We start from the raw sequence: 21444 nt of genomic DNA, 5'->3' as shown, positions 1-21444 counted from the left end.
CTCTTCCTAGCCCTTTGAAGAATGAATTCATCTGACCTTCTTCATAACTGTGTAACATAAACATGAGTATCATTCGTGTTTACGGGGGAGGAAACTGAAGCTAAAAGTCTGCTCAAGGTCCTTTAGCTAGTAAGAGGGATACTTGAAGTCAGACACCTGGCTCCAGAGCCAGACCTTTACCATGAAGCTACAGAGAGATAGGAGAGAGCGAGGGGCTCCAGGGGCCGTCCCCAACAGAGGGTGCTGGCTCAGCCCGTGGGAGGGGCATCTCACCTGGCAAAGACTTCCAGAAGAAAGCAAGATGCATGGACTTGGCCAAGCAAAGGGGACGGGACACGAGTGTCATGGCAGAAGAACACACCCTCTTAGGAGTTTGGGGGCCTGTGGTTGGGGAAAGAGGGCTTGGGGCTAGGGGAAGAGACCCAGATCAGCTCAGCTCCACTGCTGTGTATTCTGGGCAACCTCATTCTCTCATGTGACTTATTTCCTTATCAGCACAACCTGTAGCCTCCTGTCAGTCCAGGAATTGGCCCTCCAGACTTGGGGCCATTTTGTGCTTTTGTACATCGTTTTTAGTTCCATTTTGATTTCTCATTAGTTTTTTTTTTTTTTTTTTTTTTTTTTTTTTAAGTATCATTTGGAAAATGCTTTCATCACCTGGCAGATAACTTGGATACTCTCTCCCTACCAAGCTCAAAGAATAGAGAGGCATGGACTGGCCACAGTGGCTTATGCCTGTAATCCCAGCACTTTGAGAGGCTGAGGTGGGCAGATCAGCTGAAGTCAGGAGTTTGAAACCAGCTTGGGCAACGCAGCAAAACCCTATCTCTACTAAACCTTACGAAAAAGTAGTTGGGTGTGGTGGGGCACACCTAAAGTCTCAGCTACTTGAGAGGCTGAGGTGGGAGGATCTCTGGAGCCCTGGGAGGTTGAGGCTGCAGTGAGCCGAGATGGTGCCACTGCACTGCAGCCTGGGCGACAGAGTGAGGCTCTACTGTAGAAAAACAACAACAACAACAGTATAGGGACGAATGGATTTCTCCCTCATTTTACAGATGAGAAAACTGAGTTTCAGAGAGGCCTTGAGACTTGTCCTGAGGAAAGTATCACCTTCCTGATTGTTTTTTAAATTGTGATAAAATATATAAAACATAAATTGATAATTTTCATTATTTTTAAAATATACAGTTCAGCAGCATTAAGTACATTTACATTGCATGGCCATCACTACCATCTATTCCCAGAACGTGCTGATCATCCCAAACGGAAACTTCATACTCGTTAAACACTAGCTCCCCTGTCTCCTGTCCCCCACCCCCAGCAACCACGGTTCTCCTTCCTGTCTCCATGAACTTGACTACCTTGGGTACTTCCTATAGGTGAAATCATACAGTATTTGTCCTTCTGTGTCTTCCTTTTTGTTTTTTCTGCTAGTTTTTCTTAATTGCAAGAAAAACTGGGTTCAAATAGTTTTCAAGTTTCAGGAAGGCTCTGTTAAACCTAAGAAGAAAACCAAGTAACAATTTCACAGCAAAGCTGCTATTCGGGAAAAAAATAATAATACTTTTTTTCTACCTGCAAGTGAATAAACCCCAAAAAGCCCTTCTGTCCTGTCTGCAGGATTTGTGAAGGCAACGTTTCCTTTGCCTTTGGACCTGAGACAGGGCCCAGGAGGCTGTGACAGGTGTTTATGGAACAGAGTTCTGGGTAAGGGGCAGCGGGGGCTGCACGTGGCCTTACTTTTCCCTGTGTCTGAGCAGGGAACGCCTTGTGGTTGGAACTTGGGCACCCTGCTCACAACAGGCCACCCTCCTTCACCCTGTCCATTTGGCTGACTTCTCCTTATGCGTCGGGATGCAGCACAAGCACCAGGCACTCCGCCCCTGCAGCAATGCTTCCCTGATTCCTGGCTCTGCATTTGGTGGCCAGCTCCGGGTCCCACATTCTCTGCTGCCCCTTTCATGGTATGCCTTCCCATCTGCTGCAGTCTAAATGTTGACTTCCCCCCAGAGTCATATGTTGAAATCCTAACCCCCAAAGTAATGATATTAGGAGGTAGGGCCTTTTGGGAAGAGAGGTGATTAGGTCCTGAGGGTGGAGGCCTCATGAATGAATTTTGTCTCATCAAAGAGGTGCAAGGGAGCTTGTTCTTGCCTCCCGTCCTGTGAGTACACAGGCAGAAGGCGGGGCCATAAACCAGGAAAGCAGACTTCACTAGACACCAAGTCTGCTGGTGCCTTGATCTCGAACTTTCCGGCCTCCAGAATGGTGGACAATACATTTCTGTTGCTTCTAATCTGCCCAGTTTGTGGTATTTTGTGATAGAAGCCTGAGCACACAAGGCACCATCCTACACTGTGACTGTGCCCGTCTTGTCCCCACTAGCACGGGAGCTCCCTGGAGCAGGGCTCTGACCTGTTTCCTCTTGCTTGCCAAGTGCCTGGCAGATCTCGGCCTGAAGCAGATCCTCAGTAAACACCTAGCACATCAAACTGAATTCATTCAGCATTCACAGTCAGCAAAGGGCTCTGGCTTCTGCCCCAAGTGGCGCCCTCGAGTGCCATGGTCAGGCCTTCCCAGCATAACTTCCTTGTTACACAAAGGGAGGACTGACCAGGCCTGCACGCTCCTCTATCACGTGTGAACTTTGACTTTCACATCTGGGATCGGGCTGCCCTGTGCAGGTCTGCCCCTCCCTCTGGCCTTCCAAAGGCTGCTGCTCTTCAAATTTTTCAGCCACCTGGTCAAGAGGTCCTGCCAAGAGGCTTCCCCAGAGTGGGTTATGCTCCTGAATGCACTGGTCCCAAACTGCTGCCTCAAGAGGCACGTGAGCCTTCCCTGGGCCCCACCCGTCCAGTGAATTCCTCTCCTGGAGCTTCTCCCCTCCCCTCCAAGCACTTGGTGGTCTCTGTTTGCTGGTCTGTCTGTCTAGCAGGGTTCCAAGCTGAAACCCCTTTGCCTCGTTTTCTAGGCAAGGAGAGGCCTCACAATCTTCCGTGAATCCAGGGGCAGCACCAGGCGCTACCCGCTGTGTGGGCAGCGTGGTGATGGGCTTGGGGACCCCTTGCAGGCTCTCAGCCATGGGATGGGAAGTGGGCCAGCACTGAGTCCTGGGGCTCTAGACTGGGAAGGTACATTAGGACCTCAGGCGTGGAGGAGCTGGGACCTGGGAGCAGGATGTTGAGATGGGAACACAGCTATGCCCAAGGCTGCTGGTTCAGCCTGGACCCCAGAACCCCCTTAAAACCTCCAAGTGTGGGCCACACTGTGCCTGGGAGATCAGACCTGTGATGTTGGGGTGTCAGGGAAGTCGCCCTGAAAACAGGTGCCTGCAGCAGCTTGTGCTGCAGTGAGGTGGAAGGATTTGTGCCAGGCATGGAAAATTGGAGCCCTTGAGTAGAGTCCCTGGTCACAGTGATGTGTGACAGCAGCTCAGCCCTCATCTGTCAGATAGGGGAGTGACCACTGTGTCCCCAGCTGGAGGACAAGTGAGGCACATAATTAACTCCAGCTGAGTCGCTGCAGACGGAGGGCGGGCACCTGAGGAATGAGTATGGACACAGTGGCGGGGTAAGGACTCACCCTGCAGCCACCCTTCATCTCTGAGCAGACGCCCAGCGGCTGTTTGCACGTGGGGGACCTGTCGGGGTAGCTCTGGCTCATCTCCAGGAAGGACTGTCAGATTTGGGGACATGGTTCCCCAGGGAAAGCCTGTAGCATGGGCAGCTGGCCAGTGCCTTGCCAGCCTTGTGCCCAGTGCTGGACTCAGTGGTGTCCCTGGACCCAGCACCCCCTCCTGGCTTCAGCACCCCCTCCTGGCTTCTCTACCTCAGGGGGTCCTGGTGGCCCAGGCTCACATGGCCCGTGAGGAAAACTGGGACTCCCCTCTCTCCCAGAGGCTACTCTTCCTCTTGTTCCTGATCTGCCCCCTGCCCCCTGCTCCTGCTGTTACTCTTGGACCACTTGCACTGGTCTCTCACCCCTCCCCATGCCCTGCCCCTTCTTACTCGAATGACGCGCTTCAAGTGGCTGCCAGGGTCATCTTCCCTGTCCTAAGCTCCGGTGATGTCATGATCAGATTGAAGCACTCTTAAGAGGCTCCAGGGTTTAATGGGTGCAGAGCTTTTCTGTCTGGGGTGATGAAAACATTCTGGAAATAGATAGTGGTGATGGTTATACAACACGGTGAGTGCACTTAATGCCACTGAATTGTACTCTTAAAAATAATTAGAATGTCCAGGCGTGGTGGCTCACGCCTATAATCCCAGAGCTTTAGGAGGCCTAGGTGGGAGGATCGCTTGAGCCCAGAGGTCAAACGAGCCGTGATTGTGCCACTGCACTCCAACCTGGGCAACAGAGCGAGACCCTGTCTCCAAAAATAACTGACTACAATACAGTGGTAAAACCAACCAAAGGGAAACTCCCTAGGGACTGGAGAATACGAGGCAGCCTCCTTATGCTGGCACTCAGGGGCTACCAGAGGCTGCCCCAGCCTCCCTTTCCAGTCTCTCCCTCACATCGCCCATTCCCCCTTCTAGTGCTGCAACCCACGGAGCTACTGGACTTGCCGATCTAAGACGTATCCTCTTTTCCTGGCTCTTTGCCTTTCCCCATGGATTCTCAGGAGTCAAGTCTATTCCTTCACTTGGTGAAAGAATCATTTCTACAACACTCTCCTGCAGGCTTCTCACTGCTCTCCAAGGCCTTTTACCCTCTCTTTGGCCAGCTCTAAGGAGATGGCCTTATTCCTACGAGCATACGGTTTGGAGTATAATAGCCTGGGTCTGAGTGCAGGCTTCATGGCTTACCAGTCGTGTGATCTTGAACTTGTCAGTTCAGCTCCCTGAGCCTGTCTTTCCTCCTCTGTTAAATGAATGTTAATAATGATATCCACCCCATGGGATCATTGCAAATATTAAATATGTTACATATAGTAAGTGAGCTAATGCATATCAAGAATTTAGCTTGGTTCCTGGCACACAGGTCAGTATTAAGTAAATGCTAGCTGGATATGTATAAATTGAACCGAAATCTGGCCTTGAGTGCAGGCAAAGACACTGACTGCTAGGCTGGCAGGGATCTGAGAGAGGACCCGTGGGGGCCGTAGCAGGCACCCTGGTACCTGCTTCTCTCCTCACTTAGTAGGTTGCACTTCGTGCCCCTTGTACTTGCGTGGGGCCGTGTCTGTCTCATGGGCCGTGTCCAGTCAATGAGGTCAATTTAATTGCTGGCTGAGCCTCTCCAGAGTTGCCATTTCCTTCCCCATTGGCAACTGGCCGCATGCAAGATGGCAGTTGTTCCATTAGCTTGGGCTCCTATGTGTCTGGGATGTGTCAACTTGCTTGAGAGAGGAATCAATTTTTCCTGGGGTAACCCATTGAAACTTAGGGGTTGTTTGTTGCCAAAGCATACCCTGCTTTGCTTTGCTAACTCTGCTGGATGACAAATTTGCTAACTCAACATTGTTGTTTTTAAGTGGAGCACAGATGAGGTGGGGTCACAGAACGAGGCAGTGGCAGGCCTGAAGCTCACATCCTGTGCCTGACATAGCTGGTTTATTCTTTCTTCTATCTCCTTCCTCATCGGTCTTCCCCATCACTGACCTCCCATGAAGGAGACTACTGAGATTGACCCTCTGCACGAGTCTTGTTGATGTCATGAATTGGTCAAACCCACGCCTCATTCATAGGCCTTTAGCTAATGAATTCCCCAGGGGTGCTATGCCAGGTTGCTTGCCAGGCCATCCACCAGCACTTCACACCTGGACCAATTTATCCACCTCTCCCCAGCCTCCTTCCTCCCCATCAGCCCTTCCTCCTCTGCCCCAGCTGCCAGAGCATCTATGTAAAGCATGTGCCTCTTCCCTCTCGGCACTCCCCTGGTGAAAGTGCGGCAGTGACTTCTCACTGCCTGAAGGAAAGAAAACCACACCTGCCTGTGTTCAGTGTTCCCTGAGGCGCTGATTCAAGCCAGTCTGACCGCACCCATCCCTTCTCCATCCTGTGCTCCTGCTAGTGAACAGGATACACCTTTTCTCCCAGGCGCCCTGCACCTTCCTATTTCCAGGCCTTCGCTCGTGCTGGTAGCCCAGCCTGGTGTGCTCTCCCACCACCTCAATCTCTTGCTCCTCTCGCAAGGCTCAGCTCGAATGCCACCTCCTCCAGGAAGTCTCGGCAGACTATCTCAGTGTGACTTGAATATTCCTTCCTTTTTTGCATGACTTATGCCTCTGCCAGCATTCCCACTTCTGTCCTGCCCTGTGTTATGGCTTTTTGTTTGAATCTTCTCTTCCCTCCTGAATGGAGAGCTCCTAATGGCCAAGACTGTACATTACCTTTTATGCGTCCTCAGCATCTACCATGAGACCTGATTCTTCATCACCATGTGGGCGTTTATGGGATGAAGGAACATTCTCTGATGCCAGGTCTAACCCTCCAATACACCACTGGCCACATGTTGCTAAGTTATTTCCGTGTCTCTCACCCACTCTAGATTACAAATCCCATGAAAGCCCGGACCCAGTCTTCCCCATCTCATCTCCCCGTACCTAGCTGAGGCCCTCAGTCAGTGTTGCGCCAACCTGCCCCACAAACGTGGAATGGAAAGGAGTGGTGATGGCTTGATGGCACACGTAGCTGGACTTCGGTGTCTCTTAAGAGGGCGATCCAGCCCCCACCCCCAGAGAAGAGCTGCCAACATGTGATATTTGCACAAACCTGCAGAAAAGAGCACCCCCCTCCTGATCAGCAGCCCAAGTATACTTTGTGTTTGTGACCCTGACTTTTAAAAATGTCACACCTGCGTATGTGGGGAGGCTTACTGACAGCTAATTAGGAAACGCAGTTTGTATCTAACAGTCTTCGAGAAACATTTTGTAAATTGGGTAATTGGCTTTAACAGTGCAGAGGAGAGATGTGTGCCATGGCTCCATCATCCTCAAATAACGTAGTCTGCAGCCGGCCAAGAATTCAGAGTGACAGCTTCAGGGAGAATACAGAAATGCCACTTTTTCTCAGTATTTAGGATGGACAGCCTGGCTCTCTGGAGACTTTTAGAAGCAGATGGTCTGTCCATCACCCCGGGGAAGGGGTGTGAAAAACTCAAGATGGCTGGAGTTAATAAGCTGTTTGGGACAGAGCTATGGATATGACTACTTTTATTTCAGGCTCTACCCACCGGCAGTGATTGTATCTGCCAGGGCAGCAGTAATTTAGTCCAGCTAGCATGTATTAAACACCTGTTTGGGGCCAAACTCTTTGACAGGCAAAGAGAGACAGGGGAGTAAGACAGCCTAGCTCAGCCAGGCTTGATGGCTCATGCCTGTAATCCTAGCACTTTGGAAGGCCAAGGTGGGAGAATTACTCGAGCCTGGGAGTTCAAGACCAGGAGTTCAAGACTGGTTTAGGCCACATAGTGAGACATGTCTCTACAATAAATTAAAAAATCAGTGTGGTGGTGGCGGTGCGCATGTGTGGTCCCAGGTACTCCGGAGGCTGAGGTGGGAGGATCACTTGAGCCCAGGAGGTTGAGGCTGCTGGGAGCCATGATGGCACCACTGCACTGTAGCCTGAGTGACAGAATGAGATCCTGTCGAAAGAAAAGAAAGAAAGAAAGAAAGAGAAAAGACAAGACAAGACAAGACAGCTAACCTCAGCACACCTTAGTTGTATCTGGCTATATCCCTTAAATTCTGGTTTGCCCTAAGTGTCTTGAATGATAGGAGAACACTTGTTAAAATGTAAGGCATATACACTTTGTATCCTTTCCCATAATCTTTTGTTGTCTTTCTCAACTTTCTTTACCCTTCTTTAATAGTTCCCCAGGTGTGCTGATTCCTTATGCTTCAAAATGCTTACAGCAGGCATTTAAGGATGTTTGTTAGTTGATGCAGCCTCACTGCAGTGACTACACCTCTAGAGCCCAGAAGTTTCATGCATGAATGTTATTTCTTGCTTATGTCATTGTCAAGTGCAGCTTGAAGGGATGTGTTGGTTCGTCCTCTGGGAAGCAGACGCTCAGAGTTAGAGGGACGCTGGGGAAATGCCTGTGAAAGGATAGGAAGAGAGATGGGCAGGGTGAGCCTTCAGACTGTGCGGTTGGTCTGACACCAGCAAAGGGAGTGGGGAAGGAAGGAGGCTTAGGTAGAAAGAGTCCCTGGCAGCAGTGCTGCTCTTAGAAAGTTCCAACTGGACCAGTGGGCTCAGAGATCACCTGTAGTTGAGTCTTGCAATGGCCAGAAATGAGGAGCCCTTGTTCCTCTGCCATGCTCAGTCCATGGTTGGAGGGTTCTGGGAAGAGTGGGGCCTCCTCTGAGGCATATCCAAAGACACAGGACCTGGAGGCTGTCAGCTCGTGAGGCTGTCCTCCTTGGGATGGTTTCTCTCTTGACGTAGTGGTGTCTCCTTCCAGGATTGCCACAGGGATTTGGGATCTAGGGGGTTTCTTCCTCTTCCAGGTCCTTGGACTTTTCCCCATTCACACTATGGATGGAAAGAGAGCACAGAATGACCATGGACTGGTGTTATAGGCCAACCTGGGCATGGCATATATAATCTTGGTTCACATTTCATTGCCCAAAGCTTGGTGGTCACACCTAATTGTAAGAGGGGCTGGAAAATACAGTCTCACCATGTGCCCAAGAAGAACAGAACGTGGATATGACGGAGCATGGACTTTGGAATCTGACTCCATGGGTTTGACTCCCAACTCTGCCCCTCACTCACTGTGTGCAACTTGGGGCAAATTACTCAGCTCTCTAATCCTCAGTTTTTTCATCTATTGAAATGTGGATAATAATGGGACATAGTTCACAGAGTTGTGGGAAGGATTGAGTGAGTTAGTGTATATAAAGCAATTAGAATAGTGCCTGCACAGATTAATACTATGTAAGGGCTCACTGTGTTACTATTATTACTATTCTTGTTTCTAAATTTAACACTTCAGTAAATGTGTATTGGGTACCTGTTCTGTTCAGAGAATTTTTATAGGTCACATGAACTTACTGTTTCCCAGGCAGCTCCTAATATGTGGCAGATGATCGAATATTTTCAATGAATTAGCTGCGTTGGCAAAACAATATAGTATATGTTTCATTCAGTTGGCCCTGGTGCTGGGCTAATTTTGACATGATTTAGCAATGATAAATGTTAAAGTCTGTTCTTTGGTTCAGAAAGTCACCCACAGATGAACAGAAAGAGGGAAACTTTAGTGATTGAGAAACCATCTTGGGTGTAGAAAGCTTACCAGTTTAAAAATGACTTTCTGTCTTTGTAAAAGTAATCTGTTTTTTTTTATTATTATTATTTAAGTAAAAGAAGAAAGTTAAAAAAAACCACTCAAATCTTATAATCTTTAACATTCGGTGATTCTCATTCCAGACATCTCTCTATGCATATATTATAAAGAAATAATTTTATCAAATGAGATCCTTATTACATCCTACTTTAGATTGTTGTTAAATTTTATTTATTTGCTTGTAACAGAAGAAAATGAGGAAAGGTAAAATAGGAGGAATTGCTCGCCATTAAACAATTTTGCTTTTGCTACAGAAAATATTTGCTTCCAAAATGTCTCTTCAAGAGTAATAAAAGATTATGAAAAGCAGCAAGGTTAAAATCCTGGCTTTTAAACTCCAGTTTTCAATTTTAGATGGTATCGATTAAAGCCCTTCTATGGAAGAAGAGGAAATTAACAATCTTACAATTTCTCTTTCCTCCTCCGCCTCCTGCATTTTATGTTCCATTATTATCTTCACATTGCCAGTTGTTTCATGTTAAATGGGTCTGGCTCTCACTATCACTCTTTTTTTTTTTTTTTTTTTTTTTTACCACAAGTCCTCTTCCATTCCTGAGATCTATATTTTTGATTCATCTTTTGATTGGCTGGATTTTATCAAGTAGGTTCTTTCTCCCCTGGGCACCAAGGAAGGATTGCCGGTGTTTTGCTACCCAAGATAATAGGTGCTGATTTAGTAGTTTTTACTGACAGCAAGCTCTGCATGATGTAGGAGCCCAATAGAAGGGTCGCAGTCTGAAGCCACATTAACAGAAGTCTATACTCAGAATGCGGGAGGTGATCATTTCATTCACGACCATTTGGCATTGTGGCTGGGAGGGCTCTGAACAAATCAATAAGGCAAAGACAAATGATCCAGTAGAAAAATGGGCAAAGTCACCAGTCCAAAAGGAAACACAGGCTATAAGCATATGAAAAGATGGCTTAACGTCTTTAGCAATCAGGAACATACAAATTGAAATGTGGTATCAAATACCCACAAGACTGGCAAAACTTAAAGCTGGCAAGGATATGGAGCAGTGAGATCTCTAAAACACTGCTGGTGGGAGTGTAAATGGATCAAACCACTTTGAGAACATGCAGCAAATGCTATGAGTCAACAATTCAACTTCCAGGTTTATACCCTTAGAGAAACTCTTCATATGTGTGCCAGCAGGCACTTATGGAAATATTCGACTGTCTTGCTCACAGTAGCAACCAAACGAAATGCCAGAAACAGCCAAGGGTCCCTCGGCGGAGGAATGAACAAACCAATGGTGGCATAGTCACACAATGGCATACTACACAGCTATGAAAATGAATGAACCACAGCTATATTCAGCAGCAAAAATCTCACAAACGTAATGTGGAGCCATAAGGGCAAGTTTCAGGTGAAAGGTATAAACACAATTCTACTTCTATGTATGTTCAAAAGCAAGTGAAATTAAATGACACGGTATTTAAGAAACACGTACGTGTAAAACTGTAAAGAAAAGCAAAGAAGGGGCCAGCGCAGTGGCTCATGCCTGTAATCCCAACACTTTGGGAGGCCAAGGCGGGTGGATCACTTGAGGTCAGGAGTTCAAGACCAGCCTGGCCAACATGGCACAACTTCATCTCTACTAAAAATACAAAAATTAGCCAGGTGCAGTGGCATGTGTCTGTGGCGCCAGCTACTCAGGAGCTGAGGTAGGAGAATTGCTTGAACCTGGGAAGCAGAAATTGCAGTGAGCCAAGATCATGCTATTGCACTCCTGCCTTGGTGACAGAGTGAGACTCCGTCTCAAGGAAAAAAAATAAAGAAAGAAAGAAAGAAAGAAAGAAAGAAAAAGAAAAGAAAGATAAATGTAAAATTCAGGCCTGGGGCTCCTCCTGGGTGAAGGAGGGCTAGGTGCAGGTGTGGGCACAGAGGTCTTCAACATAACTGTGATGTTGGATGTGCTGTGTGTTCACATTACTATTTTCATACCTTATTAAGTTATTGTATATGGAATATTCTTTTCTATAAGTGAAATATTTCATAGCACATTCTTACTTAAAATAAAACATTTACACTCTGAACCGCTCTGAAGTTACACTATCTGAAATTGGGCAAGTTATTATTTCTGAGCCTCAAATTCCTTATCTGTAAAAGGGAGATAACAGTACAGTACCCTTATCCAAAATACTTGGGACTAGAAATGTTTCAGATTTTAGGTTTTTTTTCAGATTTTGAAATAGCTGCATTATATTTACAAACTGAACATCCCAAATCCAAACATTCAAAATCTAAAATGCTCCAGTGAACATTTTTATTGAGCATCATATTTGTGCTCAAAAAGTTTTGGATTTGGGGCATTTTGGATTTCAGATTTTCAAATGAGGGATACTCAGTGTATACCTTTTAAAAATATTGTGAGGCAAGATTAAGATCCTTTACATCAAGTTATTATACTGTGCCTAACACGTAGTGAGGGCATGGTATATGTTAGCTAGTGTTGCTTTTCTTGGCAGGGTAGATGGAGGTATTTGGGGTACCATTCTAGGTGCTACATGCCCCCCAAAAAATCTGTCCTCCAAAGGCTACTCATGAAATGGCTCTTAGACAAGCAGGCTGTAAAGCCATCCTCTGTGGGGCTGATTGGAAGAGCTAAGGGTAGTTTAGCCTGAAGACATCTCTTGGAGTCACTCTGCGGAGCTTAGCTGTCTGATTTCCAGGCCAATGATAGGAAGAATTTTCTAAGCAGAGCTGGCAGAGGACAAATGAGCTCCCTAGTGAGAGTGAGACCACTGGAGGGACAGATGTGAGCAGATACTCAGTGCTCCTGGGCGGGAGGCCCAGAGGGGACTTTCTAACTGGGGGCAGGTTGGACACATTAGCTTTTAAATTCTCTTTCCATTCTGAAATTCTGCATGGAGTAATTCCCAGTTTCAGATGAGTTGTTATTAACTCTGACATTTTCTTGGCATTTTTACATTTTAACTCTCAGCAACATTTTATTTGAAATTTTTAAATCAAAAAAGTATTTTAATTCTTTTAAAATGAGATTTAAATGAAAATGGATTTCATCTGAAGCCTCACTTTTTCATTTCAAAATTGATTTTCATGGCTTTTGGATCTTTTCCCATTTTTAAGTGCTGAATTTTAGGAGCCTATATATGCCAGTGATGATTTCTCTGTGACAAGTCCTTATAGGGAAGGAGAAGCCCTTGGCAATGGAACAGCAGACAGGAGTTGGGAGGTAGTGACCATGAACTACAGTAGACGAGGAGTCAAAGGAAGGTAATGACAAATACCTGAGAGAAGACGGAGGGAGGGAAGGCCGCATTTATTAAGCACCTACTGTATGCCAGAGCCAATCTCCAGGAGGCAAGACTGAAGGCAGAGGCTATGGCCATCATGAAGCTTTGAGCTATTGCATGAGAGTCTGAACTGTGATGAATTACTTCCTGCCTGCCGGTCAGGTTGTGGCCATGCCAACCAGTCAGAATATCCTCTAGAAGTGAGTGGGGTTTCCAGTGGGGAAGGTGAGGGGAACAGGAGAACATGATAAAGCCCATAGCTTTCTTCCAGGACGTAGATGCCCCTTAGAGTGGCTCTGTGAGCAATTCATCAAAAACCAAATCACTGAAAGACCACTGATCATCAATAACTTCTCAGAACGATGGTTTTGCCTGGTGAACAGCTCACTAAAAGCCGTCAGACAAACACCTTAAATGGGGTATCGAAAAGCTTCTGGCATTTCCCTGGCTCAGGCCAGGGCTGGTCCATAAGAGGAGGAGGGTAATAAACAGCCCTTTAGGGGAACGTCTTCAAGGGCAGCATTCGAGGAGAAGCGAAAATGTGAAATATGCACAACATTGACTTTCACCTGAGCTGGAAGGACAAACCCTGTGAAATGGCTGTGGCAATGTGTCTGCGAGGAGTCCTTCAGGAAACTAAAACTTACAGACATTCCCCAGTGATTTGGTGACGGGATCATCAGGTACATTCGTGCGCAGGACTGACTTGCAAGGAGTAACTTATAGTGTGTGTGCTAAAACACCTTGTTTGTAAGACACTCACCCACCCTCCCCGAGGCCAGAGACAAAAATTATATTCTGGCAAGGACCTCCAGGGTCATCCCCTTGGTGGTCTTCAAACATTTTTGCTGCTAGCAATGAAACCCTCTTTTAAATGAAGTGTTCTGTGGCGCTGTGATGCTGTAGATGAAACAGGTGGAAGAGGAGCTGCTGGCTGAAATGAAGGTGAGGCGCCCAGTGCTCCTTTCACTGCCCTCTCTGCTGGGCTCTAGGCCCCTGAAGGGCTGAGTTGAAAAAACTCTAAGTGGATCCACCCCCAAAATTCACCTTCGGTGAACTGGAAAGTCCATCTATTTGGGACATGAATCATGTCAGGTAAGAAGATACAGCATTAGAAATTAGGATAAGGGAAAATAGCATCGAATGTGGGACAGATACATCCATGTGATTTATTTTGTTATTCACTGCATTTTGCTCCCTTTATGGGAGCCACTGAAGCATGCTTGGTGCCCGTAGGTTCTTTCTCTTGCTTCAAGCCAAGAGCTCTGATCTGGAGGAGACCTGGGCGTGTGGCATTGTCCTGGGGGAAATAGTCTTTTCTAGAATGCTGTTAGCTTTAACCTTCTCTTCTCCTGTTGAGTTGAGTTCTCCAGACTATTTGAACGCTGAAAAACCGGGAATCCAGAAATCCCTCTCCTAATCCTAGCAAGAAAGAGCAAATCCCTTCTCCTCTCTAGTCCTCAGGCTCTCCTTCTGAAAATGAGAGTGTGGGGCTAGATTAGCAATGCCTAGATGTTGGGATTTCACACACCAAGAAGGGGAGGGCCAGGGAACAGAAGCTTATATAGGGCGGAAATTTTTTCTATTTATGTCAGTACATTGAAAACAAAACTTCTCTCATGTCTATCCTTTTATAACAGAAAAATGTTTTAACACCATTAAACTACAAAGGACCTTATTTGTAAATTAAGGATAGTTTTTCAAATGGAATTAACTTTAAGGAAAACCTCATTATGTCGTTTTTATTTTTCTCGTTTTACCTGAGTGTATTTGCTTTCTATGCTGCTGTAACTGATCACCACAGAATTGGTGGTGTAAGCCACACCTATTTATTGCCCGACAGTTCTATGCCAGAAGTCTGGGCACAGTGTGGCTCCCCTGGGTCTCTTACTCAGGGCTTCATATGACCAAAATTAAAGTGTCACCTTGTCTGAGTTTGTATCTGGAGGCTCAGCTCAGGGAGAATTTGCTTCCATGCTCATTCAGATTGTTGGCAGAATTCAGTTTCTTGCAATTATAAGACAGAAGTCCCTGCTTTCTTGACATGTGGACCTCTTCATCTTCAAACCAACAATGGCATATCAAATCCATCTCATGTTTCCAATCTCTGATCTCCCATCAACTATTAGGTAAAGAAAGGTCTCTCTTTGTAAGGACTTGTGTGACTACATTGGGCTTACCTGTACAATAATTTAAGGTCCACTGATTAGTAACCTTCATGACATCTGCAAAGTCCCTTTTGCCATGTAACATAAAATATTTATGGAGGTAATTCCAAGGGGTGAGGGTCAATGGGGCCAAAACTTTGCCTACCACACCCTGTCTGGTGAAAATTCAGTCAGATAAACATTTGGAAATATTGGAAGATTCTCTAACTCCAATACTGGTTGTCAAATAGTTTCAGATATTTTAGTTGATATATTCCAGTGTTGTGTATTTGTGAGAAGCCAAGACATTGTTACTAATACAGACTCTTTCGTGGACTGGATATTCAGAAAATGTTTGCTGAGCAAACAAGTATTAATAAATTCATTGTTGCTAATATCGTTTTAATGCAACTTTGATTATAAATTCTGTGGTACTGTATTATCATTGTCATTAGCTACAGATTAGAAAACAAGCCAAAGTCATTACAGAAATATATTAAAACTAGAAATGATTCAGTAAATCACGGTAGATTCCAAAAAGTAAAATCATGGTAGAGACAATTAAAACAAACTACTCTATTATACCTACTCGTGCTCTGCTGGGGGTGAGAAGTGTTGCTTTCAATCAGAGAACAGGGATAATTAATAGAGGGCCCCAGAAGCAGTTAGAACTTAATCTTCCCTCCCTCCTTCTCTTCCTTCCTTCCCTCCTTTCTTTCTCTCTTTCTTTCTTGGCAAAATAAATTAACTTGGCCAGTTTTAAAATTAAACTAAAAATTTTAAATTGAATTATTTACCAAAAACCTGTAGTATTTAAACTCCCTAGTCTGGTATCCCTAAGCCTTCGCCCAGGCCACCTCATCCTTATCACTCACTGTTGAAGCGAGCTGGGTTGTTTCTGTTCCCATCTCACTTTTCCACCTCCTTGCCTGTATTCGTGCTGCTCCTCCGCCTACAATTCCTGTGTTCAAGTGTTCCCTCTTCCGGAGCCCTCCCTGGCTTTCCCTGCAGTGCCCACAGCCTGGTTCTGTCTCTGTCCCGCAGCATCGACTACCATCCCCCATGCGAGGTGACCACATGCCCCAGCCTCACTGCCTCCACCATCAGTGTGCTCCCCGAGACCAGGAACCATGTCGGACTTGGTTCTCTGTCCTGTTGGTATAGGAATGGATCACAGTCCAGGGGAGTTTCTCAAATAAATGAAGAGGGAGCAAGAAATATTAGTACACTCTGATCCCATATTGTGGTCACTTAAGGGGTAGATGGAGGACAAACAGAAAGAACGAGGAGGACATAGATTGGAGAAAAAGGCAAAAATAAGGAGAGATGTGGAAGTAGAAAAGGCGGAGGAGAGCAGATGAAGGGAGAGTGTCCAATGAATCTTTTTTTTTTTTTTTTTTTTTTGAAATGGAGTCTTGCTCTGTCGCCCGGGCTGGAGTGTAGTGGAGTGATCTCAGCTCACTACAACCTCCGCCTCCCAGGTTCAGGCAATTCTGCTGCCTCAGCCTCCTGAGCAGCCAGGACTATAGGTGTGAGCCACCATGCCTGGCTGATTTTTGTATTTTTAATAGAGATGGGGTTTCACCATGTTGGCCAGGTAGTTCTCAAACTCCTGACCTCACGTGAAATGCCTGCCTTGGCCTCTCAAAGTGCTGGGATTACAGGCGTGAGCCACCGCACCCAGCCCCACCAGATCTTACTGAATCTTTACTGAGGCCCCTGTCCAAGATCTGGGGATACAGCAGTGAAAACGATGACAAAATCCTTGCCCACCTGGGGCTTTCATTTCTAGTTGAGGAAATCAGTCAATCTACAAGTGAACAAAAAGCAGACAAGATGATTTCAGATAATTTTAGGAACTGTGTTAGGGCATTAAATAGGCTGGCAGGCATGTCCGCAAGTGAATGGGGGTGGGAAATATTTTGGATAGGGTGACCTGATTGATGGGAAAGAGAGTGAACCATGCTGAGAACCAAGAAAATTGTGTTCCCAGCAAAGGAAACAGCAAATGCAAAGGCCCAGAGGTGGGAAGGAAAGTGCTTTTGATTTCAGGGAACTGGAAAGAGGTTGGTAGGGCTGTACTTGGTGAGCAAAGGGTAGAGAAAAGGGAATTTAGGCCAGAGTGAGAGGCAGCTGCTGGAATGAATGGCTTCCATTGTGATAAGGAGTGTTGAGAAAATCACCCCAAACCTGTACATAATACAAAAGTGTGATTATGTGACTATTTACCCTAATACTTAGAGCATTTTCTAACAATTCTGCTTAAGGGCCATGTGACTGGAGGAATCGAACTTTGCCCAGTCTATTAAGACCTAGCCATTTTGCAATCCTCTGGAAGGGATAAGATATGCCGGTTGTCAGTGATTTTCTTTTGTATCCCCAAAGGTTGTGGTTCTATCACTCTGTAGGACATCAGCCAGTTTTGTATCTAATTTGGCTATCTTATTCCTTACTTTTTTCAGTCACTGTAAAAATCCCTGTTTCTTAAATTCTCTTTGAATCCACTTTGTCGTCCTGCAGATCCCCTTATTAACGAGTTCAATGAAACTTTGACATGTGTTCACTATCAATTTTCATGAGAATTATGTTTTTGGCCTTTCGAGAGTTATATTCTGATAGGCATTTGGGTTTTAAATGCACAGAAAGCAGGAAAAGTGAGGAGAATTCATTTATGTTTGACAAAGGACCCTCAGACTGCTAGATGGTGGAGGGGTTGAACTTGCCCATGGGGAGGTAAGATGCCCAGTAGAAGCCAGAGCCTTTGTCCCGGGGAGAGATTACCACAGGGCTTGACGAGGGAGGTGGGGATGGACAGGCTGAGTGAGCCAGAACTGAATCCTGATACTCGTTGTGGGCCTCTCTCCTCTTTCCGTCCCCAGGCTGGGTCGCCATGAGCTGTTTTCTTGACCAACTTTCCTCTCTAATATGGGAGCTCCTTGGCAGGGGCAGTGTCTAATTTTTATGTTTCCTCAATGTCCAGCCCTGGACTGAACACAGAGTAGTGCTTGGCAAGTGTTTGTTGAATGAATATACTCTTTAGGTCGATACTCCTCATCATTTTTTAAAAACAATTGTAGTAAAAATATACTTAACCTAAAATGTACCATTTTAACCATTTTTATGTGTATGGTTCAGTGGCATTAAGGACATTTACATTGTTAAGCTACCGTCACCACCATCCACCTCCAACACACTGCCATCATCCCACTGAAACTCTGAACCCATTAGACAATGAAGTCTCCTTCCTTCCTCCTCCCAGCCTGTGAAACCCAGCCATCACCCAGTCAACCCCCAGCCCCTGGCAACCACCATTCTGCTTTCTTTCTCTATGAATTTAATTAACTCCTCTAGACAACCTTATATGAGTGGGATCATATAATAGTTGTCTTTTTGTATGGCTTATTCTACTTAGTACAATGTCCTAAAGGTTCATCCATGTTGTAGCACGTGTCCGAATTTCCTTCCCTTTCCAGGCTGAAAATATCCCATTGCATAGATACACCACAGTTTGTTTATCCATTGTTCACCTGTTGATGGGCATTTGTGTTCTTCCCATCTTTTGGCTATTGTGAATGATGCGAACATGAGTGTGTGAACATGGGTGTACAACTATCTCTTCAAGTCCCTGCCTTCAGTTGTTTTGGGTCTACATCTAGAGGTGGAACTGCGTATGGCAATTCTATGTTTAACTTCTTAAGGAACCACTAGAATGTTTTCCACAGCAGCTGCACCCAACATTCCCACTAATGGGGCACAGCAGTTCCAGTTTCTCTACACCCTTGCCAACACTTGTTGTTTTCTGTGCGTATGCGTTTTTTAATGATAGCCATTTTAATGAGTGTGGGATCGTCCTTAAAATATAAATGGCCATGAAAAAGAGAGATCCCAGGGTGAGGCATTACGGGGGCTTTTCCTAAGTGTGCTCTAAAGGGAGGTAGCTGGGATGCTGGAGAGAGGTCCTAGATTTGGAGGGCATTTAGTGGGAACAGAGACAGGATAGTGGGTGCCAAGACCACACTTGGAGCTCACAGCATGGACTCAGGGCTGGCTTAAGGAGAGTCCCCACCGTGGGAGAACTGAAACCTAGGTTTCCACGAGGAAAGATTTGTTTGCTGGGCTCGTGCCCCTGGGGAAAAGCTGTTTCTAATTTGGACCTTTCTTTCTGTGTGTTGCTTCCCAGTGCGACAATGCAAAAGGGTTGAAAGCCTTCTACGATGCAATAAAATACGGGCCGAATCACTTGATGGTGTTTGGAGGTGTCTGTCCGTCCGTCACGTCCATCATTGCAGAGTCTCTCCAAGGCTGGAATCTGGTGCAGGTAAGGTCCGAGCCACCTTCTGTTCGGGGGAGGTGTCTTTGGTTGGCCCTCAATCTTTTGCAGGAATGATTCCTTGTACAGTGTGCTTTCTACGTTGCCTGGGTCAGGCCTCCTGGACTTTCTCCTGGGTGATAGCACAGCCTTTCGCTGCTGGCCTGACCTGGCATGGCCCCAATGGTGGGTCTCTAAAGGGCAGCCCTGATGCCACCACCGTGTATTTGAAAGCTTCAGGGCTCATCACTAACTCCCTAGCCCAGCTTTTGGGGCCATTGATGCCAGCCAACCTGCCTGTCCAGTGTTACCTCCTGCTCCTCCTGCTTGCTCCACAGCATAGCCCTGCCAGACACCTTGCTTTTCCACATGTGCCCTGTACCTTTGGGCCTCAGAGCCCTGCTCTGGCTGTTCCCTTAACCAGATGACCCCTCATCCATTCTCTGCCAAGCCTCCATGTCCCACTGAAAAATTATCTTTTGTCCTCTAAGACTGCCTTTGTCCTCAGTTAAGTCTTTCCCGGGCTCTTGGCCAGTTACTCACTCTTTGCCCTGGCAGATTTTATACATCACTGAATATAGTGTGTTGTAGGCAAGACTTGCCAGTTTGTTATTAGCTGTTATTTGGGATGGGAAAGAAGAATGTAGAACTGTATGACCACCAGGGGTGAGTGGTGGCTCATACACGTTTACTTTATTGCTCCATCCATCCACCCATCCATCCATCTGTCCACCTACCCATTCACCTATCCATCCATCCATCTATCCATTTATCTGTCCTTCTCTTCATCCATCCATCCATGCATCCATCCATCCATCCATCTATCCATCCACCCATTCACCTATCCATCCATCCATCCATCCATCCATCCATCCACCCACCCATCCACCCATCCATCCATGCACCCATCCATCCATCCATCCACCCAACAAATATTATAGGCAACTTACTCTGTGCCTGGATTTTGGCAGGCACACTGGGGATACAGTGCCAAACAGAATAGACATGGTTTGCATTATTCTGGAGCTTACATTCTAGGAGGAAGACAGGCAAGAAGCAAGTAAATAATAAAAATAATATTATTAAGGCTGTATATGGAGGGCCTGCCATGAGCCAGACACTGTTCTATGTATTTTTCTGCATGAACTCATTTAATTTTTATAACTGCTCTATGCTGTAGGTACCTTCTCACCCTCATTTTATAGATAACGGAACTGAGGCACAGAAAAGCTATGTAACTTGCCCAAGGACTCACAGCTAATAAGTAGTAGGGCCAGGATCTTAGCTAAGGCAGTCTGTCCCTTCAGATATGACTGTAGTAAGGAAATTTGGCTATAACAGAAGGAAACAGGGTGATGAGATATATAGTGACTGCCTTGGGGTAGTCAGAAAAGGTCTCTTGGAGGAGATGACATTCAAGCTGAGACCTGAAGGGTGAGAAAGAGACCATTGGGTGAAGTGCATTCCATGCCAGTGAATGGAATAGCAAACAGAGGAAGGCAGCTTGTGATAGGAAAGAAGCTGGCGTATTCATGGAACAGAAAACAGGGCAGTGGGGCTGGAGTGTGGTGGGTAGGGAGTCAGGTTGAAGAGAATGAGAGTGACAGGGCGAGCAGGAGCCTGACCATGTAGAGGATCTGTTGCATTCCACTTGCACTGACTGAGGACCTCCTCTGAGTCTGGTGCTGAATGTATGGGGTGCTGGGGTGGAGCCCAAGCTTGCAGCCACTAGGGGAGGTGGGCACAAGCTGTGGCAGGTGTGATGAAAGAGGGGTGGGGACCCAGGCTAGGGCCCCTCACTCAGCGTCGGGTCAATGAAGCCCCAGGGCAGGTGCTATGGCAGGTACAGTGGAGCTGGCTGCTGGAGGAGGAGAGGGCGTTGGACAGCTGGAGATGTCGGGGAGAGCGCAGCTGCCGAGGAAACTGGGCGTGCAAGAGCAGGAGGTGGGAAAGTGTGTGGGCTTGGGGACTGCTGAGTCATTCCTTGTGGCCGGAGTAGGCCACACTGATTGTGAGCAGATGCAATGGGAAGAGGTGGCCAGAAAAGCAGCCCTGTGCACTGTTGCAAACCTAACTGCAAACCTAACCACACACCTGAAAGCGAGCATGGCTCAGTGTGCCGCAGGAGCCTGGCCTCTGGCCCTCAAGGTGCTTAGAACAGCTGTGGAGACCTTGGACCGGTCACTTCACTTCTCTGGGCTTGAGCTTGCTTTCTTGAATATTGAGGAGCACATTCTCTGCTAGTCAGAGCCACTGCTGCTTCCCTGAGCCCCGGTTTCCTCATCTGCATGATCAAGGTAGTAATAGGACTGCTTTCACAGGGTTGCTGTGTGGATTGAAAGATTGAAAAGTGATCAGAGCTGTGCCTGGCACACAGTAAGTGCTAACTAAGTATTCTTTGTTGTTAGTCCTACCCTGTCTCCTCCCACTCCC

General features: G+C 46.5%; 1 protein-coding gene across 1 annotated transcript in view; it reads left to right on the top strand.

Moving 5' to 3' along the window:
* The window catches only part of GABBR2 (gamma-aminobutyric acid type B receptor subunit 2), a 426862-nt gene that overhangs the window by 114573 nt on the left and 290845 nt on the right, over nucleotides 1-21444 (top strand). Inside the window, exon 2 of the mRNA XM_039475217.2 lies at nucleotides 18883-19020. Coding sequence (XP_039331151.1) covers nucleotides 18883-19020 — 138 coding nt within the window. The remainder of the gene's footprint in view (nucleotides 1-18882; nucleotides 19021-21444) is intronic.

The sequence above is a fragment of the Saimiri boliviensis genome, chromosome 2 (genome assembly GCF_048565385.1).
Source record: "Saimiri boliviensis isolate mSaiBol1 chromosome 2, mSaiBol1.pri, whole genome shotgun sequence".
Taxonomy (NCBI): domain Eukaryota; kingdom Metazoa; phylum Chordata; class Mammalia; order Primates; family Cebidae; genus Saimiri; species Saimiri boliviensis.
Note: the sequence above shows the minus strand (reverse complement) of the source record. Positions and strands in the feature narration are given on the sequence as shown.